Below are 19850 nucleotides of genomic sequence, written 5' to 3'. Positions count from 1 at the left end.
CACTTGATTAATGCCTCAGGCCCAGCCTAACTATCCTGTTGAGCCACAGATCTAAAACAAGTGAATGCTAATCATAAATCATAAATAGAGGCTGCAATCTTTCTAGTACTATATAAAGCTTCAGTAGGTGGCTGAAGTCAATTACACACAGTTCAGATCACGATAGGCCAGGTAAACCCCTAGATTTTAGCACTATTGCTGTGTGTTCTGGATAGTATTAGTACTTTTTTGAATGATTTTTACTTCCTGCCTAAACATGTGAATTGTTTTTTAAAAATGCAACTAGAAAGAGTGCCTTAAATTGTTTTGGTATCTACCCCTTATGAACCCCTCCACAATGTGGTAGAGGGAGAGGCAGAACTATGAGCTCATCTGGTAAATGACATGCAATTACATTAGCAAGGAGCATGTTCAGCAAAGGTTATGGCTGAACTTGTACTTTTAAAGCGGAGGTTCACCGGTAAAATGCTCTTTTTACCCTTAGATGTATGCTCATTTAGTCTAGGGGAATCGGCTAGTTGTGTTAAAATCCGAGCATTACTTACCGTTGTTAGAGGGCGATCTTCTCCACCACTTCCGGGTATGGGCTGCGGGACTGGGCGTTCCTTCTTGATTGACAGGCTTCCGACGGTCGCATCCATCGCGTCGCGATTTTCCGAAAGTAGCCGAACGTCGGTGCGCAGGCGCAGTATAGAGCCGCACCGACGTTCGGCTTCTTTCGGCGACTCGTGATGCGATGGATGCGATCGTCGGAAGCCTGTCGGAAGACTGTCAATCAAGAAGGAACGCCCACTCCCGAAGACCCATACCCGGGAGTGGCGGAGAAGATCGCCCTCTACAACGGTAAGTAATGCCTGGATTTTAAAACAACTAGCCGATTCCCCTAGACTAAATGAGCATGCATCTAAGGGTATCAAAGGTTAAAAAAACATTTATGGGAGAACCCCCTCTTTAATGTGTAAAATGTATCCATCTTGGGGGGGGGGGGGGTAGCTGTTGGTCCTAGCGATTTTAAAATAGTTCTCAGTCAATAGCCCTTAGCAATCTTAGCTAAAAAAAAAGTATATAAAAATAGTAAAAAAATAAAAATAAAATAAAAAAGACACCAAATGCCATAATTTTCCCAAAAAAAGGCAATTGTCCTTGTTGATCATTGGCAACATTTCAATAAATTTGAGATTTTTTTTTTTCAGGATTCAAAAACTATAAGGGCCCTTTCACACGGGGCGGATCAGATCCTCCATAAAATCCCTGCTGAGCCGTCGGCTGACAGGGCGGTCCCCGCACACTGTGAAGGGACCGCCCTGTCTTTCCTCCGCTCTCCCCTATGGGGGGATCGGATGAACAGGGACCATATTGTCCGTGTTCACCCGATCCGATAGACGGAAGAAAAATAGGATTTTCTTCCGTCCGAAAAATCTGAGTTTTGCGGAGGCGGGTGATTACGGGTGTCAGCGGATGGTCATCCGCTGACACCCGCAATCACATAGGGACCAATGTATGTCCCGTTTTCATCCGCAACGGATGGATGAAAAAGCGGACATACGGTCCGCACATGTGAAAGGGGCCTAATGCAAAAATCTGTATTAAAACTGTTGCAATTGTCACTCTTGGCAGTATCAGCATGTCTCTGTCCCACATATAAGAGACCAGGTTAAGCACCAGAGTAACCGTACACTATACAATCTGAGCTATGTCCCCACCAGTAGCATTACAACCTTGGCGGCCTTGTTGACTCTCTCTTGTAGCATTTTTTCAGTTGATGCCAATGCCTCCATTGCTTTCCAGTTTTTCTCCCGAAGGTCCTAATTGTTTTTAGAAAAAGTTATTTCAGCGACCCATAAACTACAATTATTTCATGTGTCATTTGGTCATTTTCATTCTAAAAGGCAACTTACTGGAAAGAGGCCTCTTAACATTACCAGCTGCCCGAAAACTAGACTCTACCAATCTTACCAGCAGATACACTGGATGTAGTTTTACACGGCAGCGACTATAATGATCAACCAATGCTCAGCGTATTGTAGCAACAAAAGTAAATGCCAATGTTCTGTTGGAATTTGAAACGCTACTATTGGGGCTCTGCTGCCAACCTTTACCAGAGGGATTGACTGTAGAAGAAAGGTTCACAGATGGACAGAGCAGAAACCAACCCACCAAAGAGAGAAACAAAAATAATCACATTTTTTTTAACAAACGACACAGTCCAGAGCACATTTTTATCAGTGGGGCTTGTCCATGAAGGCTGCATTCACACCTGAACGCAGCGTATTGTACCGCGATTTGCCGCGACAAAACGCTGCGTTTTTTACCGCGGTTTTCCCTGGAGGGGTGATTTACACATTGTCGGCTATGGCCGAACGCCGAAGCCGCCTGAAAAAAAGGGTCAGGGACTTGTTTTGAGCTTCAGGCGTACGGCGTTTGGCGTGGAGATGTGAACCATCTCCATACCTGATAATGTTAAATCACCCCTCCAGCGTATTTCAGGCTGCAATAGCGTCGGGCGTAAAAACGCCTAGGTGTGAATGGAGCTGAAAACTTAAAGTATGATAAAGCTCATCAGTTTCATGCTTCAAAGTAGGAGGTGGGTGGACACGGGAGCCAAAACTTAAGATGGCAGCAAAAGAGAAGCAATGAGCGAACATATTAAAATAAGGGCGAGTCCATACAAAAAGTGATATTTTAGTTAGAAGTGGAGTATGCTAAACGAAATCTGCACCTGAAATTTTGAGCGTCCCTCCCCACTTGTGTGTACCCAACTCTTCCTGTTGTATTCTACATAGGAGTGTCCAACATGTGGCCCAACACAAAATTGTACATTAATTCAAAACGTTGATTTTTTTTTTTTTTTTTGGAATGCGTTGGAAGAAAAATTTGACAGTGTCCATTTACTGAAGTTTTATAAGAAAAATCTCCTACTCTTCACAATCACGCCTTATTCATCAGTTTTTGGCAGCACCTAGATTTGTGAGCAACTATTTTCAAGGATGAAGCACACAAAAGGGCAAAATTAGAACCAAAATATCTGATGAGCACCTTGAGAATACATTGATAAATCGCTACTACATCCATCAAATCAGATATTGACGCGTTAGTTTATCAAAAACCGTCTCAAATATCGCACTCATTTTAGGCTGCCCTCTTAGTTTAATAAAAAATATTTAAAAAAAAATATTACCCAGATAGGAACAGTGGGCCAGTTTCCTAAACGAGATACGACGTTGTATCTCCGAGTTGCACGGTCGTATCTATGCGCCTGATTCTTAGAATCAGTTACGCATAGATTTCCCGTAGATCCGACTGGCGTAACGGTGTTACACCATCGTATCGTAAATGCATATTTACGCTGGCCGCTAGTATGCAAATTAGCTAGATGCGCGAATTCACGAACGTACACCCGGCCGACGCAGTACATTTATGTTAGGCTTTTCCCGGCGTAGAGTTACACCTGCTATATGGTGGCGTAAGTGCGGCGTACCATTTGACAGGTAAGGATACATGAAGGAGGCGTGTATATCCTTATAGATAACCACTATGGCAGTAGTTTTAAAAGGATGAGAGGGGTTTACATCCACTTTAAATTTGTGATCTGCCCATCAGCTATCTTTGTTGTTGGTGTATTTTATGTGTGGCCCAATACAATTCCTCTTTCAATGTGGCCTAGGAAGGTCAAAAGGTTGGACACTCCAGGTATTGAATAAACAAAAATCCAACAGAGAAAGTTGGAGGCCCTCATTACAGGCCGCCGATATGTTGCCCAGAATCACTAGACCGCCCAAGGGAAGAAGAAATGGTGAGGTGATCCGAGGTGGCACCTCCCAATAACTGAAACATCAATTTTAGATGGACTGACCTTTTAAGCAACTGGAATGAGTGTTCTATGCATCCAGTAAATAGCGAGGGAACCCAAGGGGAAGAAAACCAATGTTTGTTATGGGCACAGATAAGATAGCTAGCGAATGCTGTATGATTTTGACAACATTGGTTTTCTTCTGAACAGTCCACTCAAACGTAATGACTGGATGTGATGCTTGGAAGCATCTCTCTTTCCGATGGTCGAGGTACAATTATCTGGTGTGTGATATGTATACAAAAACGTGGCATAAAAATCTCATTTGGAGCACCACTTACACCTGTCAAGTTAGAAATGGGAACCAAAACACAACATCCCCATGAGTGCCTTAAAAATACACAAATGTCATTATTCTGTATAAAGTCAATAAGTGTATTGATCTTTTGGTTTAAAAAGAAACAAGCTCAGATAGTTGGGGATGCATATGGAGCTTCACCGTTACGTTAGAAAAAGGCAGCAAATGAAGCAAAAAATAAGGCAAACCAGCAGGATGGGATCAAATGCAGAGGTAAAAATAGTAAAAACACAGAGCTGTAAAGAAAATCTGCAGTAGCCATACTGTATTTCAACGATGTATGCAACCATGAATGGTTTCCTTGTATTCACCTCCAGCAGCCAGTACTTTACAAGGCTTCAAGTGGAACTCCAGACACAAGGTTTTATTTATTTTGAATAGTGGACAAGCATTAGTAGGGTTGTCCCGATACCAGTATCGGTATCGGGACCGGTACCGAGTATTTGCGGGAGTACTTGTACTCCCGCAAATACCCCCGATGCCTAAATAGAACACAACCCCCCCCCCCCCCCCGCCGTATATTGCAAATCCGCCGCTGCCGCGTTAATCACCGTGCGGCGAACATTACAGGCACCTTTAGTTTGAATAGCTGTTTTGCCCGCCGCGCTGTATATAGGACGGATCTGTCCAATCCCGAGCAAGGGGGAGTGTCCTTTACACGGCGTGGCAGGGAAAACAGCTATTCAAACGAAAGCTGCCTGTAATAGTCGCCGCACGGTGATTAACGCGGCGGCGGCATCATCATTAGGTATGGGGGACATGGCTGCATATATGTGGGGGGACATGGCTGCATATATGTGGGGGGACATGGCTGCATATATGTGGGGGGACATGGCTGCATATATGTGGGGGGACATGGCTGCATATATGTGGGGGGACATGGCTGCATATATGTGGGGGGACATGGCTGCATATATGTGGGGGGACATGGCTGCATATATGTGGGGGACATGGCTGCATATGTTTGGGGACATGGCTGCATATGTTTGGGGACATGGCTGCATTTGTGGGGGGGACATGGCTGCATTTGGGGACACATTTAAAAAAAAGTATCGGCATTGGCGAGTACATAAAAAAAGTATCGGTACTTGTACTCGGTCCTAAAAAAGTGGCATCGGGACAACCCTAAGCATTAGAACCACTGTCAAGATTTTACTGCTGCAGAGATTTAAGCCTAGTACACTCGGTCTGAATGTTGGGCGACATTGGCCATTTCAATAAAAACCGTCCAACATTCAGCCCGTGTGTATGGAAGCTGGTCCAACAGAAGACGGCTTTTGTCGGATGTCCATGCTGGAAAACCAGGAGCCGACCAGCACTTTTCGCCAATGGGTTTATAAACACTTTAAAGTCTAGTACACACTGGCCAAATGTAGGGTGGCATGGTCCAGTTCAACCCACAATGGTCGTCATTCAGCCCACGTGTATGGAAGCTGGTCCGACAGAAGCCAGCTGTTCAGCTGGCTTCAGTCTAAGGGTCCAGACCAAAAAAGGTCTGCCCACTGTCTCCCGATCAGTGCTCTAAACCAATGGCCGAGAGCACTGACCGGAATGTATTGGCGGGGGGGGGGGGGGCATGGTTCGGAGCTGTGACCGTAGCTGTCAGTTTTTTTTTCCTCAACCCACAGGGTTGAATAAAAAAAAAAAAATTGTGGTCTGTACCCGGCTTTACCCTCACTTCTTGAAAATGTATTGTATAAGTGAGGTAGAGCTGGGACCTCGCCAGTAATAGGTCTATAGCAGCTCAAGCCTAGGAGAGAGTCGTGGAAATGGTCCCTTCAAACGTTGAAGAGTCACAAACCCTCGTTCATTTTTTACTGTCCGGTCAGCATTTCTCATCCACAGTCACAATTCTATCAGTAAAAATAAACAGATTCCAACACTTCCACACTTTACTCAGAACTGAAAACAAATGCCCAGAGTTCTACCTTGAAGAAAAATAAAAAGTAATTAAAATGCACGCTGTGGAGGGAATAAAAAACGCCATACATTTTTTGAGGTACTCACATTATTCTTCTTCCTTTGTTGCTCTACTGCAGCTTTTTGAGATTCCACCTCCCTTAACAGTTCTGTTATATATCTGTCTTTTTCTACAAGTCTAAAAGCACAAACATAAAATTAGACACAATCAAATACTCAAGCATTCCGCTATTAATATGGAGTTCGTACTTCATTTTTAGCCCTCGTTCACTTTGGAGTGACTCGTCATGCGATTTGAAATGTTGCATCCTATTGTCGGCAATGGCCATGTTCAAACCAATGTGATGACAACTTTGCACCGCTGCATCACTTTGAGAAAGCACTTCCTGCGCTACTTTTGGCGATTTTGGGTGCGACTTGCATAGTTGCACTGACATGCGGCTTTGAAAGCATGCAATTGTTAGACGAAGTCGCAAAATTTCAAAGCCGCATTTAACGTGAAAGAGGTCTTATTGTACTGTTCACTAAGGGGCTGGCTTTCGGGGAACAGCGTTATGTGCTGCTTGTGGGACTCTAGTTGGACTACTTGAGTCGAGCTGCTGTACACCTTTTTCTCATGGGACGGTGTGACCTCACTCATACGGGAGAAGCAGGCACAATTTGGTCCAGCTGCCTAAAGGGAGGGTAGTAAAACCATGGCTCAACCACCTATTTTTTTAACCTCCCCCCCTGCCACTACCACCACTATCGGAAAGTAAGCCTTTAATTTTAGAGTGATAAAAAAAATGCAATACTTACCCGCTCTGTGCAGCAGTTTTGCACACAGCAGCCCCAATTCCTCTTCTTCTCGGGTCCCCTGCCGGTGCTCCTGGTCCCTCCCTCCTGCTCCCAGAGCAAGCAGCTTGCAATGGGGGTACACAAGAGCAGAAGCGCTCCCAAACTCCTGCTATACGTGTCCATTCACAAACACAGCCGCGGCTTGGACCCAGCCCCGTCTCTCTCCTCATTGGCTCACTGGCTGTGATTGCCATTGGCTCCCACTGCTGTCTCAGCCAATGAGGAGGGAGAGACACAGCAGAGCCAAGGCTTCCGTGCACAGTGCTGGAGAAAGATCAGGCTCAGGTATGTATTGGGGGGCTGCTGCAAATAGAAGATTTTTTTACCTTCATGCTTGGAATGTATGAAGGTAAAAAACCTTGAGTCTTTACAACTACTTGGCGAGCAAACTCAAAAATAACCCAGAAAGTATAATTTATGAAAACAACACAGTTTAACCTCAAAACAAGCTATTTTAAGACCCGGTTCACACTGGGGCGACTCGTCAGGCGACGCAGCCGCCTGACAAGTCGCGTCCCATTCTAGTGAATAGAACCATTCTAATAGGAGCGACCCAAGTCGCTCCGACTTAGAAAAAGGTTCTTGTACTACTTCGGGGGCGACCTGCATGGACTTTTATACAGAAGTCATTTTGCAAGTCGCCTTAGATATCGTCTTCATGTCGCCTGGCCGAGTCGCCCGGCCGAGTCGCCCCCGAAGTCGTGCCGCCCCAGTGTGAACCGGCTCTAACTGTTTCAAATATTTATATACACATTTTTAACAGTGGTCAGTTACTTGGCTCATATTACTCCAGCTTCGAAGTAATAAAATATGAAGGAATCAAAGAGAAAATGGGCACACAGAGCGCTTTGGCAAAACACAGTTATCTTCTGCATAAAAAACTAAACAAATTCTATGCTTCCAACAATCGCCCTGTCCCTCTTTAGTCAATGGAATTACACAGGAATTCCATTAAAATTACAAAGTACATTTAACTAATCAGAATGCTTTTAAATAATAAACTTACGCTTTTAACAGCTCTTCACTTTGAGCAACTGATGAAACCTGAAATGGAAAGACATTGGGTAATGACAACATTGTAGTCTATGGCAAGAAATTGTGCATGGATAAGCCAGTCCTACATGGTGCTAGAGGGCCTAAAATTAGGTTGGTGGAAGGCTATTACTACTGTCTATAGTAGCAAACTTTAAAGGGTTGCACCCTGATCCCTTTGTCATCATTTTTATACATTTTACTCTTCCAAATATGTTGGACCGTTATGTATATCACATTGCATACCCAACTAAAGGTCTTCAGAACCAAAAAGTTATGTGTCCGTTCTGTGACATCAGAAGTCTGCTGATTTAAGTTCATGGAAATAACCTTTTTAACCACTTGCCGACCGTCTCACGACAATATACTTCGGAAGAATGGCACGGGAAGGCAGAGTAACATACACACACCAACCAACACCCCCACCCCAGTGCCCGAGGCGGTCGGCATCGCTACAGGAGCGATCCGTCCTGAGAGCGAGGCGACCGATTCATGCCCCCCTCCCGATCGCTCCTGACTAATGAGATGCTTCATCACACCTCGTGCTTCATTTTCATTCAGGAGCCGAGGACATCTAAAAGTGAGTTGCACAAAACTACACTAACACCAGTACACATAGGCACACAAATCACCCCCCCCCCCCCCCAGTTAACCCCTGCAGCCCCTGTCACAGTGACACCAATAGCAGTTTTCTACTGATCACTGCATTTGGTGCAATTTTTTTATATAATTGTTTAAAACCTGAAATAGTAACTGCCTATTCTGCTGTACAAAAGATTTAAAGCAGCACTGGAAAAGTACATCTGGGGAGTGAGACTATGCCTTGTTTTAGGCAGTCTTAGAGAAAATTATTTGATGAATTAGTACTACCCTGAATAAGAACCGGAGAGCACATAACCGTAATTATATGTATGCTCAACTTCGCCATTCCTTTGGAAAAGGGAATCCAGAGGTAGCAAGAGAACATTTACTTTATCCTCAAGTAATGCCAGAGAATGTACGGACAACAATAACCCTGGAGTAAGGATGAGGAATTTGGTGTCATTTGTGACTGTAAAAAGTGTTAGGGCAATTAGTGGTTCCCCAGACGAGGTCATTATTTGACGAAACGTACGTCGGGTAAGGAGACGTTCTGACGTGTGGCGTTACGGTCCATGAGGATGGGCATTCGTGGAAGCCGGCCGGCTCATCTTTTAGACTTTCTTGAATTACATTTTTGTAAGTGCATTTTTTATATTAAATTCAATATATTTTTTACGGTACATCACTATTGTGGATTCATTTTTTCCGGTGGTTTTACTGTTGCTGTGGAAACTGGGAGAGCCCTGAGCCTGTAAGGTTGGAGACAGTTCCGGTTTAAAGGCCCTGGCTGGGGTACAGCCACAAGCTTATCTGTCTGGTAAGCGTGTAATTTATATGGTGCTCCCCATCGGTGGGAGTTTGGTTAAAAGCATCGCAATTCTCAGTTAAAGCAACGCAGTGCCGTATTGCAAAAAAAATGGCCTGGTCATTAAGGGGGGGAAATCCTTCCTATTCTTAAGTGGTTAATGTAGTATGATAATAAAAAAAATAAAAAAAACTTTACTTTATCACAGCAAATAACATTAAACAAAAATTGTCTGCATCTGCCAAAATAATACAGGCTACTTTAATACTGTCTAGTGGCCTCTACATAGCAATGCTTCATATAAACTGTGAAAAGAATAGATCACCTGCCCTATTGTGAAACATATCTTTGTATTGTCCATATGCTATGCCTTACAAACCTGTTGTAACTGTTGATCGTGTTTTTTTTGCAGTTCATTGGCCTGAATTTTCAGAATTTCATTTTCTTTTTTCAGACCCTGTCAAAGAACATAAAGATAAAACAATGAAGAAGTGGCCAGGGGTGACACACAATGAATGACTAACTCCTGCGGATCTGTCACATTACCTTTAGTTCCTGAGTTGTGCCTGCGATGCTCTTCTCTCTCTCCAGTATTGTTGCCTCAATGTCCTTTATTTTTTGCTCCTGCTGCTCCACTCTGCACAATATTTAACAGAAAACGTAAGAATATTTTTGTGTATTTCATACTAATGCATCCATCTCTGCAATTCAGATGAGCAAAGAGAAAGGAAGGAAGGAACTAAAACTCTAAGGCCCCTTTCACACGGGGCGGATCAGTAATGATCCACACGGTGAACCTCCGCTTGCTCAGCGGGGATCGCTCTGTTGATCCCCGCTGAGCCAGCGGATGACAGGGCGGTCCCCGCACACTGTGCAGGATCGTCCTGTCTTCTCTCCACTCTCCCCTATGGGGGGGATCGGATGAACACGGACCGTCTGTCCGTGTTCACCCGATCCGATCCACCAGACGGATGGAAAAGTAGGTTTTTCCTCCGTCACACTTTGGCGGATCGGAGCGGGTTAGATGTCAGCAGGCATGTCACCGCTGACATCCGCGGCTCCATAGAGGAGCACGGAGCGCCCGTTCAGGTCCGCCTAAAAAAACTGGCAGGCGGACCTGAACGGGCCTCCCGTGTGAAAGAGCCCTAAAGCTAAGAGTGGCGGGAGACAAGGAAGTACATGGAATAGGTCACAGTGATGGCGAACCTTGGCCCCCCCGGGTGCTTTGGAACTACATTTCTCATGATGCTCAGCCACACTGCAGAGTGCATGAGCATCATGGGAAATGATCCAAAACATCCGGGGTGCCAAGGTTCCCCATCACTGGAAAGTTTTCTGATGCCTAACCGCCTCCTGGTCCCTGAAAACTAGGAGAAAATATAAAAGCAAATTGCCATTACTGACAATAAAGTCTAGAGATGGACCAATACTGAGCACTTTCAAGAGAGTACTCGTGAAAATGCTCCCGATACTTTGCGGTGCAATTTGCGTCAATAAAAAACGAATGGGCGCAAATCACAGGGTAAATAAAAAAAAAATAAAAAAAAAAAGGAGCAGTGGGGGGAAATTGCATGCAATTCAGACAGGAATCGCACTGCATCACTGTTCAAAAAGCATGCGATCCTTTGCCGAGTGCTTTACGCCCATTTAGTATTGTCGCAAATCACACTGCAAAAGTATCAATACTCGGCGAGTACTTGACCAAAAGTATTTACCAAATATAAGACGACACTGTTATAACCCTAATAAAGTCCAAACTCCAGAGTCTTCCTCCCAGCCCTCATTTTCTGAAAAGGCCTTTCTTCTTTTCACGCTATTACACATTTTGTCCAGCTGCTGCCTTGCAATGTTTATTTCCTCAGCAAGTATTCCTTACTTTTGTCTCAATTGCCAATTACATTCTTCTCCTCACTAAGCCTTTGACACAAATACACATTGATAGAAATGTGGCTGGTCCGTGCAAGACTGGCCAAATTTTGATACGTCTGCGGCCATCTTTACTGTTGACATCCAGCAGACATTCAAGAGGAACTGCAGTCTGCTCACATTATTTGTAATAAAAACATCTTTTCCATTCTGAAGCTTCCCTCCAACCACTTTGCATATTTTTTAATATATACTGTGATTCTATACTTGCCAAGTATGCTGCAGAAATTTCCCTCCACTGAGTCTGGCTGCAGACATTTTAACTGTGGGCAGCTGAAGCTGCTGCCTGTTCACTTCCTGGATTTATACAGACACACAGAGGCACACCTTCAGCTCTGATTGGCCCTCTTATGACTCATCCCCCCTCCCTTCCTGGCAAACTTTCATGAGAGTGAGAGAGCTGTGCATGATGCCATAAGCCTAGGGCTGATTTTTCTAAACGAAAACCTCGGTATTCATGTTTAATTGCAGTGTTGGCACTTCAAAAAAAATTATGGTTTTGTGTTGCAGTTTGGGCACTCGGGCTCAAAAAGGTTCGCCATCACTGGCCTAGGCCAATGACCAGACAAGAAACAGGAAGTGAGCTGTATAAGGTATTTACTGCCAGAAAAAAAATAAGTTTTACTATCCAAAGTTAAAGCAACAAGGGCAGAAGATTTAATAGATGGAAAGTTGGAGAAGGAGAAGAAGGAGAAGAAGGAGAAGAAGAAAAAAGCTAAAATCTTCCTAACAAGGTACTAAAACTACAATACAGACCAAAAGTTTGGACACACCTTCTCATTCAAAGAGTTTTCTTTATTTTCATGACTATGAAAATTGTAGATTCACACTGAAGGCATCAAAACTATGAATTAACACATGTGGAATTATACATAACAAAAAAGTGTGAAACAACTGAAAATATATTTCATATTCTAGGTTCTTCAAAGTAGCCACCTTTTGCAGCAGACACATCTCTAGAACTGGTAAGAGGAGACTGTGTGAATCAGGCCTTCATGGTAGAATATCTGCTAGGAAACCACTGCTAAGGAAAGGCAACAAGCAGAAGAGACTTGCTTGGGCTAAAGAACACAAGGAATGGACATTAGACCAGTGGAAATCTGTGCTTTGGTCTGAGGAGTCCAAACTTGATGTCTTTGGTTCCAACCCCCGTGTCTTTGTGCGACGCAGAAAAGGTGAACGGATGGACTCTACATGCCTGGTTCCCACCGTGAAGCATGGAGGAGGAGGTGTGATGGTGTGGGGGTGCTTTGCTGGTCACACTGTTGGGGATTTATTCAAAATTGAAGGCATAATGAACCAGCATGGCTACCACAGCATCTTGCAGCGGCATGCTATTCCATCCGGTTTGCGTTTAGTTGGACCATCATTTATTTTTCAACAGGACAATGACCCCAAACACACCTCCAGGCGGGGGAAGGGCTATTTGACCAAGAAGGAGAATGATGGGGTGCTGCGCCAGGTGACTACTTTGTGAAGCTCATCAAGAGAATGCCAAGAGTGTGCCAAGCAGTAATCAAAGCAAAAGGTGGCTACTTTGAAGCACCTAGAAGATGAAATATATTTTCAGTTGTTTCACAATTTTTTGTTATGTATAATTCCACATGTGTTCATTCATAGTTTTGATGCCTTCAGTGTGAATCTACAATTTTCATAGTCATGAAAATAAAGAAAACTCTTTGAATGAGAAGGTGTGTCCAAACTTTTGGTCTGTACTGTGTGTGTAATGAGAATTAGGAATTTATACATTAAAGGTTAGTACACATGGGCTGAATGTAGTAGAAACCACAGTAGAGGCCCGTGTGTGCGGCAGCCGGTCTGACAGAAGTTAGCCATTCGACTGGCTTCTGTCGAAGGGTCATGACTGAAAAAGGTCAGCCAATTACTAAGAGCACTGACCAGGGTGTTCTGGCGGGGGGCTATGTCAGAACACAATAGCACAGCAGGAGAGATCGCTGTACGAACATCAGATAGATAGTGCAGCGGCTCTAACCTGACTGTATCAGGATTGGAGACAAAGAATACAAAACTTTAGCGTTTAGAACAATTGAAAACACAAGCATGACGACACTGCACAATGATGCGAACTTACATCCTCTGAAGGTTCTGTGCATCTGTTGACCCAGAATCTTGCTACAAATGACAGACACAAAAAAAAAAAACATTTGAAAAAGCACAATTCTGTTGTAAATTAAGTTACAAAAAAATTATTTTAACTAAAATAAGGATAAGCTTAATACAATTTCTAGCAGTTATTAAAAACTTTGAACTCTGCAAGAATTATTCCAATAGTTAGTGTTCCCTAAGGCTGCACTAAAAGTGCAGCACTGCCAATGCAGATATGTGAAGCAGCTCCATAGAGAAGGCTGCAAATTGGATGCAGTTCAAAAATGCATCCAATGCGCATGTGTGAAGCAAGCCTAAAGGATGGCAGCAGGTGTTTAGGCTGAGTTTTTGACTGGCTGCTCGCTATACCCCGAATAGTACACCAATATACTCTGCCAAGCACAATACTTTCACCCCCTCCTGACCAGCCTCCGCAGTTACACTGCGGCAGGTTGGCTCTCCTGGGCGAACCGTCATAGCTGCACATCGGCTCTATAAGATGCGGCCGGAGGTGTGCACCCGCAGTGTGTCTCCGGAGCCGATACACGTACCCGGCTGGGCACCCGCAATCACTCGCGACAGAGCGAGAACCGGGATCTCTGTGTAAACACACAAATCCTGGTTCTTTCAGGGGAGAGGAAACAGATTGTGTTCCTACCAAGTAGGAACAATGATCTGTCTCCTCCTCTAGTCAGAAACATCTCTCTCCCCCCCCCCCCACAGTTAGAACACATCTAGGGAACACACTTAACCCCTCAATCGCTCCCTAGTGTTAACCCATTCCCTGCCAGTGAAAATTATACAGTAATCAGTGGCTATTTTTTAGCTCTGATCGCTGTATAAATGTCAATGGCCCAAAAAAAGTGTGGCCCCAAAAAAGTGCATCAAAAGTGTCCAATCAATCTGCCGCAATGTTGCAGTCCCGATAAAAAAAATTGCAGATCGCCGCCAGAAAAAAAAAAATAATAAAAAAAATAATAATAATAATATAATAAAAATAAATAAATCTATCCCCTATTTTGTAGACGCTATAACTTCTGCGAAAACTAATCGATATATGCTTATTTTTTTTTTTACCAAAAATATGTAGAATACATATTGGCCTAAAATGAGGAAGAAAGGTGTTTTTTTGTTTGTTTTTTAAAAAGGGGGGATATTTATTATAGCAAAAAAGTTATATATATATATATATATATATATATATATATATATATATATATATATATATATATATATATATATATATATATATTTCAAAATTTACGCTCTTTTGTTTATAGAGCTAAAACAAAATTAAAATATATTGCAGAGGTGATCAAATACCACCAAAAAGAAAGCTCTATTAGTGGGGGGGGAAAAAAGACATTTGTTTTTGTACAATGTCGCAGGACCGCGCAAATATCAGTTCAAACGACGCAGTGCCGTATCGCAAAAAATGGCCCGGTCATTAAGGGACCAAATCTTCCGTGGCTGAGGTGGCTAAAATGCCCAACAGACACAGGCATCTGGATAACATGGCATTTTATTAAACGTATAAGTAAAACCTTTTTTGAGATTTGGATAGATTGGAGAAAGGATATAACCACTGACAGATTGTTATTGATACGTCCTTAAAGATTTACTCTCCAACTATCCTGATCACTAATGTCACCAGGAATGATAGTTGGGGTAAATCCGTAATTTGGAGTTGCAGGAATAGAGGGGAAATCTTCATATGGTAGGTGCAAAGTTTTCATACCTTTTGTAGTCTGTGCTGGACTTCTTCAATGTGAACTTTCAACTGTGAACACTCCTTCTGCAAACCCTATTCAAGCAAAGATCACACACACAGTTAGGAAATTGACATAGGAGAGCAACATACAACGTAAAACGTGTTCTCTGGCCATATTTGCTGAACTAAAAGGCTGACATTATAGGAGTCACCACAAGAAGATGGCACTCTGCGTACCTGCTGCCAGTACCCATCCCAGAACCCAAACCTGCACAAGGCTCATGCATCTACATGTGACAGCACTTGGCCCTGGCCATTGATTGACAAGGGGAGTGTCACATGCTCACCCATACCCCAAAGTACGAGTATTTCTCAGGGCTCTGGTAGCAGGGCTCCCGGGGAAGGGAAGTGCTGTTTACCTATACATAAAACCATTCTGTCACTTTGCTCAGTATTAAACACATAATCACCTCAATCTGCTTTTCCTTCTCAATAATTAATTTCTCACGTTCATTAAACCGGTCTTCTTCCTTCTTTAAGGCCTCTTCTTTTCCCTTCAACCTAAGAAGAAGAAAAACTGTAGATAAGAAAAAACAGGCATGTGTCCAATTCTCAATAAACTGCAAGACTAATTTGGAACTGCCAAGGCAACAGATGAGAAGTTGAACAATTTGATTATCAGATCTGGCTATGTTCAGAAGAATCATTTTCTGTAAAGGAGAAGGCAAACTCTTGTCGCAACATGGCTCTGAATTTAGAAAGTGGTTAGTCCAGGGGCCGACAATATCCTGGGTGCCAGGTCGCAATTGCGACAAGAAATAATGTAATTGAGGCTACGAAGCTGCGGCCTCAATTACCAGCCGCCGCGGAAATGCCGCGATCGCGCAGCGGGGGAGGTGGGGACGCACGGAGGCACAGGATCCTGTGTCTCCGTGCGCCCCCCACCTCCCCCGCCACGCAATCGCGGCGGAAGTCCCAAGCTCTTCCTTCTGTGAGCTGGCGCCATCTGGTGGTGGCCGTTGGCATTACAAGTTGAACAGCAATTCTAATGTAATTTTTCACTATTTTCACTGCCATCTCCTTCCCTCTAATTAGAACCCACAAACATTATATATTTTTTTTATCCTAGATAATAAAATGGCGATCGTTGAAATACTTTGTCATGCCGTATTTGCGCAGCGGTCTTACAAGTGCAAATACCTGTCTTTAGACAGGTATCTGCACCCCCCTCCCCCCTGAAAGATGTCAAATGTGACACCGGAGGGGGGGAGGGTTCCAATCAGCGGGAGTTCCACTTTAGGGTGGAGCTGCGCTTTAAGGTAAAAAAACATCCGACAATACCCCCCCCCCCCCGTTATACTTACGTGATCCCTCGAAAGTCCCGCGCTCGCCCCCGACATCCTCTTCGCCGTTGATTGGCTAGTGGATGGATTGAAAGCAGCACAGACATTGGCTGGCACTGCTGTCAATCACATCCAATGACGCAGCGCGCCGGGGCCGAGTGATACAACGGGAGCGCGCCCACAATAACTCAACACCATGCGAGCTCGCATGAAGGTGTTGAGTCCTTGCAGGGGGAAACAGAGACAGCCGCCGAGGGACCCCAGAAGACCAGGTTTGAGGCCACTCTGTGCAAAACGAGCTGGGGGGGGGGCCGGTATTGTCGGATGTTTTTTTATAACATGTTTATAACATGTTTGTTATTTAAAAAATAGAAGAAGCCCACCCTTTCCCCTAAAGCCCATCTATTGGGATTGATCACACTGAACTTGTTGAGAAATCCTTGCACCTTCACCTAACATCTAAAATGTAAGAAATTGTTTTTTTTTTTCTTTTTTTTTTGTTTAGGTATGCTGTGTGAATGGGCTCTCTCAAACTTGGCTGCAAAGGAGGATATACACTTTTAATCTGTGTATAACACTTTGTCTTCTTAATTACATTAGCAATATCTGTAGCAACGACTAGGTTATACATACTGATTTTGAAGGTCCTGAACTTGTGCAACACTGGAAACCTGAAAAAGAACAATAAAAAAAGGACGACATAAGAAAATGGAAATCTTAGAGCGTAATGCAAAACTCCTGCCTAACGGTTGGCATGACATAGCTGAAGCGGGTACTGCAGCTTACCAGGAAACGGTTTATCCTATAGCAGGTGGAACAATGCCCAATCTGAGAGGCACTCAACGTAGGGGGGTTGGGAGGTGGAATCTGTACAAGCTCACAGTACAAAAAAGGACTTTGGAATAAAAGCTATTCCTCCCCCTAGTAAGAATGCATATAAAACTAAAGTTGTAAACCCTGCACCAGCCCTATAAATGTTAGGCAGTGGTAACAAGCTCTGCTACATTAATGAAGTATATAGTTGTAGCGCCCCCTATGTAGGTGCTAAAGTGAGTACTATAGGTCTTGATTTCTCTGCCCAACAGAGGCAAAAGGTAAACATATGCGCCGTCTGCTCAACAGAGGCTGCGATTGTTTAGCAGAGTCTGCTCAGTGTGCTTTGGTGCTGCTCATGCCGTCTTCACACTGGTCTAGTAGCTATGGAATGTACTGGAAACCATGCAAACAAGAGAAGGATTATCCATAAAGCCCAAGCCAATTAGAAGGGGAGGTGCCCCAAGGCCAGCTGGGTGACTGTATATTTGATGAGCGCACGGGCCCTGGGTCTTCAACATTGAAGATAAAACCCAGGGTTCTTCTGAGTGCTGACTGAGGGAGGATGTCCATGGATCCCGTCTGGTATCATGGAGGAAGGTGACCTGCGACCAGGGCCTTGTGAGTACAGACCCCCTAAAGCAGGGATATGCAATTAGCGGACCTCCAGCTGTTGCAAAACTACAAGTTCCATCATGCCTCTGCCTCTGGGTGTCATGCTTGTGGCTGTCAGTCTTGCTATGCCTCATGGGACTTGTAGTTCTGCAACAGCTGGAGGTCCGCTAATTGCATATCCCTGCCCTAAAGGGATCCTAGAGACTGGTGCTGTTAAATCCCCTTCTGGCTGCTAGAAGTCAGCATGTTGGGTGTAAGCTAAAGGGGAGACTGAGTGGAGTAGATTGCTTCAAGAAAGGCCTGGATACTTTCCTAAATGTACAGAATATAACTGAGTACTAAGATTTATAGGTAAAGGCAATCGGGGTAAATCCGATTGCCTCTCGGGGGATCGGGAAGGAATTTTTCCCCCTGCTGTAGCAAATTGGATCATGCTCTGCTGGGGTTTTTTGCCTTCCTCTGGATCAACTGTGGGTATGGAGTTGGGTGTATAGGATTGTACTGTGTTTTTTATTTTTTGTGGTTGAACTGGATGGACTTGTGTCTTTTTTCAACCTGACTAACTATGTAACTATGAGTCTAAGACGCGAGGTCCACTAAATTCCTTTTAGTAAAAAGGGACTTTGCGCTATTCTGTACCGTCTGCTATACAGTTCTACAGAGAAAGCTGTCCTTGCATGTGAATAGTTTAATTTCGAGTATTCTACTAAATTCCTTCTCCTATCCAAGATCTCCAAAAAAAAAAAACATCCCCTTGACTGGTTATTGGAGACGAGCAGAGGAGAGTGAGCACCTGGCTTTGTGAGAAAATACCCTGTGACTGGCTGCGGGTGAAATAGCGGGAGACCCGGGCAAATTATCAAGCGGCTCCTGCGGGGGTAGCACTACATAGTATAAGGCAGAGTTTCTTAACTCCAGTCCTCAAGGCGCCCCAACAGGTCATGTTTTCAGGATTACCCTCAGCTGAAATGGCTGTGGTAATTACTAAGGCAGTGAAACTGATCAAATCACCTGTGCAAAGTAATGGAATGCCTGAAAACAAGACCTGTTGGGGCGCCTTGAGGACTGGAGTTGAGAAACACTGGTATAAGGTTAGTACACACTATAGCAGTGGTCATCAACCCTGTCCTCAGGGCCCACCAACAGGCCAGGTTTTATTTATTACCTTGGGGAGATGCAGACTAGAATACGGCAATCACTGAGCAGCAAATGATATCAGCTGTGATGTATTTCAGTTATCTTGCAAACCTGGCCTGTTAGTGGTTGATGACCACTGCACTATACCATTAAAAACTGCCATCATCTTTTATTAACTAGAGTTTTAAAAACATTTGATTTAACTCCTGGAGTGATGAGGCAACATCTGATATACAGCACTTCATATATGCCATGGAGGGAGATTTATTAAAACTGGAGCACTCAATCTGGTTCAGCTGTGCATGGTAGCCAATCGGCTTCCAACTTCAGCGTGTTCAATTAAAGCGGGAGTTCACCCATAAATGCTGTTTTTGCTCTTTTACCCTTAGATGGATGCTCATTTAGTCTAGGGGAATTGCTTAGTTGTTTTAAAATCCGAGCATTACTTACCGTTGTAGAGGGCGATCTTCTCCGCCACTTCCGGGTATGGGTCTTCGGGAGTGGGCGTTTCTTCTTGATTGACAGTCTTCCGGCAGGCTTCCGACGGTCGCATCCATCGCGTCACGAGTAACCGAAAGAAGCCGAACGTCGGTGCGGCTCTATACTGCGCCTGCGCACCGACGTTGGGCTACTTTCGGAAAATCGTGACGCGATGGATGCGACCGTCGGAAGCCTTTCGGAAGCCTGTCAATCAAGAAGGAACGCCCACTCCCGAAGACCCATACCCGGAAGTGGCGGAGAAGATCGCCCTCTACAACGGTAAGTAATGCTCGGATTTTAAAACAACTAGCCGATTCCCCATAGACTAAATGAGCAGGAATCTAAGGGTAAAAACAGCATTTTACCGGCGAACCTCCGCTTTAAGCTTGGCAATA

The 19850-nt window shown here is 44.1% G+C and overlaps 1 protein-coding gene and 1 non-coding gene across 8 annotated transcripts in view; both read right to left on the bottom strand.

Annotated features, from left to right (window-relative positions):
• The window catches only part of KTN1 (kinectin 1), a 168060-nt gene that overhangs the window by 31655 nt on the left and 116555 nt on the right, over positions 1-19850 (bottom strand). For 6 of the 7 annotated variants that reach the window (XM_040333965.1, XM_040333969.1, XM_040333963.1 and 3 more), the window contains 9 exons: positions 17044-17081; positions 15538-15628; positions 15095-15160; positions 13343-13383; positions 9871-9961; positions 9704-9781; positions 7912-7949; positions 6156-6246; positions 1719-1805 (listed from right to left, as the gene is read on the bottom strand). In XM_040333965.1, coding sequence (XP_040189899.1) covers positions 1719-1805; positions 6156-6246; positions 7912-7949; positions 9704-9781; positions 9871-9961; positions 13343-13383; positions 15095-15160; positions 15538-15628; positions 17044-17081 — 621 coding nt within the window. The remainder of the gene's footprint in view (positions 1-1718; positions 1806-6155; positions 6247-7911; positions 7950-9703; positions 9782-9870; positions 9962-13342; positions 13384-15094; positions 15161-15537; positions 15629-17043; positions 17082-19850) is intronic. The other variant, XM_040333967.1, reaches the window with a different exon arrangement.
• On the bottom strand, positions 8844-8972 carry LOC120921478. Its single transcript, XR_005744897.1, has one exon. It is a non-coding gene; the product is annotated as a small nucleolar RNA SNORA49 (small nucleolar RNA).

The sequence above is a fragment of the Rana temporaria genome, chromosome 13 (genome assembly GCF_905171775.1).
Source record: "Rana temporaria chromosome 13, aRanTem1.1, whole genome shotgun sequence".
NCBI lineage: Eukaryota > Metazoa > Chordata > Amphibia > Anura > Ranidae > Rana > Rana temporaria.
This window is presented reverse-complemented; position numbering and strand designations above follow the sequence as displayed.